General features: G+C 49.0%; 1 protein-coding gene across 1 annotated transcript in view; it reads left to right on the forward strand.

Annotated features, from left to right (window-relative positions):
- Window positions 1-1820: 1820 nt before the first annotated feature.
- The window catches only part of TMPRSS13 (transmembrane serine protease 13), a 34421-nt gene continuing 30575 nt past the window's right edge, over window positions 1821-5666 (forward strand). The window contains exon 1 of the mRNA XM_006148853.1: window positions 1821-1926. Coding sequence (XP_006148915.1) covers window positions 1906-1926 — 21 coding nt within the window. The 5' untranslated portion in view covers window positions 1821-1905. The remainder of the gene's footprint in view (window positions 1927-5666) is intronic.

Below are 5666 nucleotides of genomic sequence, written 5' to 3' on the forward strand. Positions count from 1 at the left end.
AAAAGTTTCCATTTTCTTGGGACCAGCAGTTGGCGTAATGGCTATGTCACTGTACTTCCATGTAGTCGACCATGGTTTGAGTCCTGGACCTGGTAGCTTAAACTCGCGCTGAACATGTGTATGTGCATGCCCAAGATCCCGAGAGGAGGATGGAGGAGAAGGGATTGCACCGTGGCCATCCCCCCTGAGAGGGGGGTGATTTCTCACTTTCTGTCTCTCTGTCTCTGTCTTTCTGGTGAGCGCATGTACTCTTTAGCAAAAACCTCAAAAAAAAGTTTCCATTTTCTCAAAAATAAATGGAAGAGAGTAGCAGTCACCTCCTTTAAGTCTTTGCTCAAACATCATCCGAGAGACCTTTCCTGGCCACCTTGTTTCAAATCATGACTCTGTGTCCTCGGCCTTCTGGTCTCTTCCTGCCGTATTTCTCTCTATATCATTCTCGCTTTCTAAGACAATGCATGTTGATTTATTGATTTTTGTCTGCCTCCCCCCACCCCCACAGTGCACTGGGGCCTTTCCCTGTCTTGTTCACTGTGTCTCTGGCACCAGGCACAGAAGCAGTGCTCGGTGAATGCTTGTTGAATGAATGCATGAAGGATGCTTGTAAAGCATTTCGCAGGACACCCAGAGCCGTATTATTATTGCTGCTGTTGCTGTTTGTTTTCCATGAGGGACAGATTCTTCTCGGGCCTCTGTCTCTCCATCTGTCAACTGAGAAGACCGAGCCACTAGATGGTCATGATGCTTCATTCAAACTTGGATAACCTGAGTGCTCCAGAATGCTGAGTTGGGGAAGCTCTTCCCTGAAACTTCTTTTGCAGTTCTTGGCAGCAGCTCTGCCATGTTTGGGGGCTCTAGACACCCCATTTTGCTGAAGGTTTTTTTTTTTTTAAAGATGTTTTTGCTATAGAGCACATGCACTCACCAGAAAGACAGAGAAAGAGAGAAGAAACGAGAAATCACCCCCCGGGGGATGACCATGCCGCAATCCCTTCTCCTCCATTCTCCTCTCGGGATCTTGGGCACGCACACATACAAACACACACACCTAGTGTGGGTATAAGCCACCAGGTCCGGGACTCGAACCACGGTCAACTACATGGGAATCCAGCGACTTAGCCATTACGCCAACTGCCGGTCCCACCACCGAGCTCTTTATTTCTTTTGACTCCAAATATTCTAATGGACCACAAGTATGAGACCATGAGTCAGCCCAACATTCCTTGGAATGGTTTCCATGCAGACATTTATATGTTTTATTTTATTTGACTCTGATGCATTCTGTCATAATATTTTATTGTTTTCAATAGAGGCAATTTATTATGTGCGTAATTAAAATAATTTGATTTTGATATCTTTGTTAAGAGTTTTCATAGGAACAAATGGAGTTTAAAACCAACCAAACAAACAAAACATGGCCAGACCATGTGCCCTGATTTGGGATTTGAACACGTAGTCTTGGAGATGAAGGTTCACACAGTCTTGCCCTGGGTAGGCTTAGTCTCTGGCCTTGGATGTGGAGGCCTGGGAGCATCCCTTCTAGAAGCTTCGGCAGCAGAGACCGAGGTATGGGCCTCGCCCTTTCCCTCAGAAAGCCCCTCTGCAGGAGCCAGCACCCTCACAGATGCCTCTGTGGGGGCAGTTTCAGGAGTGAAGGTAGCTTCACACTCCCGGTATTCGCTGAGTAACTGGGATGGCCTCGGAGAGGGGCGGAGGGACAGGTCTGGCAAGTTCCGTGTTGTTTATACTTAAGATTACCTCACACATCCCTATGTCCCGCCCTGTTGCTGGGGGCTGGCCCTCATCCTCCAGCCCCCTTTACCCCACATGCCCGGGACTCCAGGGGCCAACATGGATCTTCCCCGCGACACCAGCTGAGCCTAGAAGACTCATCCTGGGGAGACCATGGACAGGGACGGCCGCCGGGTGAGTGTCTGTGGGCCTTGGGCCAGCACTAAGGACGGGGCTGCCAGACAGGTGGGGCACCGCCACTGCCTGCCGCGGGTTTTAGGGGAGACTGGATGACTCGTTTCCAGTTGGAAGCTACTTGGCATCTAGATCTTTTAGCTTCATTTTCATTGTGGTCCCTAGAGGGAGCTCCTGGGTGGGGACTCTTGGGGTCTGGTTAGTGAGCACCCCAGGGTAGGTGGCTGAGTCTGGGGTTCCTGCTCTGCGGCCTGGGAAGGCTCCAGCTGGGACAGCTGAGCTGTTAGGTGGGTGATTTTGCTAGCTGAGAATCTCTAATGTAATTTTTGCTGGTTTGAGAATCAAAATAGCATTTTAACTGGTCTTTGGGTCTCCTCGTCTAATCCCTCCACTAGACTCCTAAACCAACCCAGGAAAATGGGACTTTCTATTTGCCTTTAAGATTTTCAAGGAGTGGGGCCGGCAGGTGGCATGGTAGTTAGGGTCGCTGGACTCCCACATGGCTGACCACAGTTCAAGTCCAGACCTGGTGGCTTTCTTTCTTTCTCTCTCTCTCTCTTTATCACTCTGGTCAAAATGAAAATAACTATAATGATAAATAAAATAAAAGAAATAACTTAAAAAAAAGATTTTCAAGGAGAATTTTCAACCTGCCTTAGTCATTTATTTTCAAGTTTCGTAACCTTTGCGCTTGGGAAATGCTTGCTTATGTCTAACCATGATTCCTCTGCTTCAGCTCAGGCTCCTCTCCTCAGCTCCTGGGGGTGGTAGAGAGCAGTGAGACTGTGCTCTGGAAAAGCCAGTCACACATGTGAAGGCTTCCAAAGAGTGGTTTCAACATGGCCTCACTTATCTTCTTCAGGAATCCCTCTTGCATGTGTATTCTGTAGATCTTGTTTCTTGCTCCTCTCCACATGTATTTAATGACACGTTACTATCTGGGGCTCCGGGAAGTTTGGGCTAGCCCTGGGTTTGAGAAAGATCAATTCGTCTGAATTTCTGGCTTCTATTAGGTTGTCAGGAAAGTCATGATGCCTTTTTGCATAGGAAAACACATCACGACTTTCCTGATGACATAATGGTTGGCTTGTAGTCCATCCTGAACCCCAGATGTGTTTCTGCAACATTTCCCATCATTTCCCCACTGTTCTCCCAGCTCCCTCTTGGCTTTTCTTTCCTAGGTTTTCTCTGCTCTGGTTCCCCTGGTTCATGTCTCCACTGCAAGTCATTTGGCCCTGTGTCTCTGGGGCTCACTGGAGCCTCTGTTGAGTTTTGTCTGGGGTATGAGGAAGATGAGCCCACAGTCACAGCCACGGGGCGTCCTCCTTGGTAACTTGCTGGAAGTCTAGGACTTAAACCCAAGGGTCTCTAAACCCAAAGGGAGAGGGGCTGAGCTCTCTGAAGGGCGGCTGGGCTTGTGTTGGAGGTGGATGGTAGGCCGTCCCCAGGGCAGTGTGGTAGGGGGATGCCTACCTAGGAAACTCATCTCTCCAGAGTCAGGAACCAACATGGAAGCTGCTGAAGGGGCACAGGATGGAAAGCAGGTGCTCCTTTGTTGATGGGAAAATGGGGACTCCCACTTAATTTGCGAATTAAGTGTCAAATGGCATAGTAGGTACCATGTTCATTTTGAAAGAAATCATCTGTATTTATCTTGGAGGGAAAGACCTGAACCATTATATCCTTAAATCTACCCTCTTGTTTAAGATGGAACTCTCAAGGTAGACCCTGAAGTGGGGTCAGAGAAGGCTACCACTGGGTTGCTTACTCTGTAGCAGACTTCTTAAGACTGAATGGGCCAGCAGGTGGCAGGGAGGCTAGGTATTGGATCCCACATGGCCATTTGAGTGGTATGAAAATCACTGGATGTGTGTGTGCCCAAAATCCTAGGAGGAGTTTGGAGGAGAAGGGATATCAGTGTGGCCATTCCCCCAGACGGTGATTTCTCACTTTCTCTCTCTCTCTCTCTCTCTCTCGTGTGTCTTATGGCAAACTTAAAAAACAATTTTTGTCTTGATTAAATAGGAGCAGGCTGGTCACTTAAAGCCCTGCCTTCTTCCCAAGGGCATTATTGCAATGACTTCTGTCTGTCTACCGCAAAAGGTGGGGAGGAAGATGGAAGTCAGTGGGCCTAAGCCTGATGGTGCTCTGGGGGTAGCTGCTGGGTCAACAGGGAGGTCTTGGGCAGAAAGGCTTTCACTTCTTTGTATTCCAGAGACGAGCGGTACCTTGTGGGGGACAGAGAGCTGATCAGGTTCCAGGTCAGCTTTGGGCAGGTCACTGGGCCTTTCTGTGTCTTTGTTTCTTCCTCTATAAAATGGAATAACAGTAGTGCCGACCTTGAAGAGCCACAGAATAGCGTCTTCTGTGTAGCATCTTCATTTAGAACAGCATCTAGCATAGATGGGCAAGGACTTCAACACATTCATCGGAAATGGAATTAAGCCACAAGTTTATTTTGATTGCCAAGAAAGGAAATGTTGAAATCCATGCAAAATGTTTTGATGGTACACCTCTTCTGTGAACGTTCTGAAGACCTCTCAGCTAGTGATGTAGAGATACACATTTGCCGTGCTAGGAGTTACAGTCATCATGCAGGGGTCAGCCCTGACTCTTCTAAATTTAGGCAAATGCCATCTTTTCTTCACGCATGAGCTTCTCCACCTGGATGAATTGCTCCCGAAGCCCCTTCCTGGTTCGATGACGGTCTCTGGAATTACACAGAATGAGATTCTAGGCGTCCTGGATATGTGTGTTCATTCTTGACAAATATGTGTATTTTGTGCTTGTTCAAAAACGGGCCACATTTTTAATGCAATGTTTATTAAGGAACAACTGAAGTAGACCCATTGATGAAGCACAATCCTTTGTAGAGTGGATTTTCTTATTCTGGGTTTTCTTAAAGCAGAGCCAGTTCCAAGTCATCCCAAGATCACAGGTGCCATGGACTAGGCAGAATGGCTCAGGGGCCCTAGGGCTGCTTTGGAATGAGTTCCTTCCCTAGAGGGGGCTGTGCAGGTCCCCAGTCGGCATTGCAGGTAGGCTTGGGCCACTCTGCTGTCTCTCAGCCCCAAAGGGCAGGCATCCCCTGGACTCTGGTGCCCTACCCCTGTAAGCATGCAGCCCTGACCTGAAGCCTCTGTTTCATGTTCTCACTGATGGTGAGCAGCCGTCCCCTGGCACACCCCCATGCCCTCCCCTGCGTTGTCCCCTGTGACCCGGCAAATGCAAGTGCCAAGGTGTGGGTGTGTGGGTATGCGGCTCCAGGCCGGGGTGCTGGGTGGGAAGGCTGCTGACGTCACAATGGCCATTTAGCTTAAGTACCTTGTTTGGACACAACAGTTTCCTCTTGGCATAGCAACAACTAGCAATAACGGGGGTGCGGGGGCGGATTGTGCTTGACCAGGTGGGCAGGCACAGTGTGTGTGTGTGTGGGGGGGCAGACACAAGGGAAGCCACCACAGGGAGCCCCAGCTTTGTCAGCTGAGAGAGGGCCTTGGCAGCTCCAGGGGCAGGCTGGCTCCTCTGGTAGGGAAGCAATACCCAAGACTGTCCAGGGAACCCCATTATGTGCCAGCCCTGAACTGTGTCACCATGTCTGTGGGGGCAGAGAGAGGAGGCATACACACAGGGGAAGGAGACACCAAGCACTAGTAGTTGCTGGCAATGCTGGGCACTCTGTGTTCTTTTTTTTTTTTTTTTTTTTTTTTTTTTTTTTGGGGGTTTTTTTTTTCTTTTCG

Source organism: Tupaia chinensis, unplaced genomic scaffold (genome assembly GCF_000334495.1).
Source record: "Tupaia chinensis unplaced genomic scaffold, TupChi_1.0 Scaffold000247_1, whole genome shotgun sequence".
NCBI classification, from domain to species: Eukaryota; Metazoa; Chordata; class Mammalia; order Scandentia; family Tupaiidae; genus Tupaia; species Tupaia belangeri.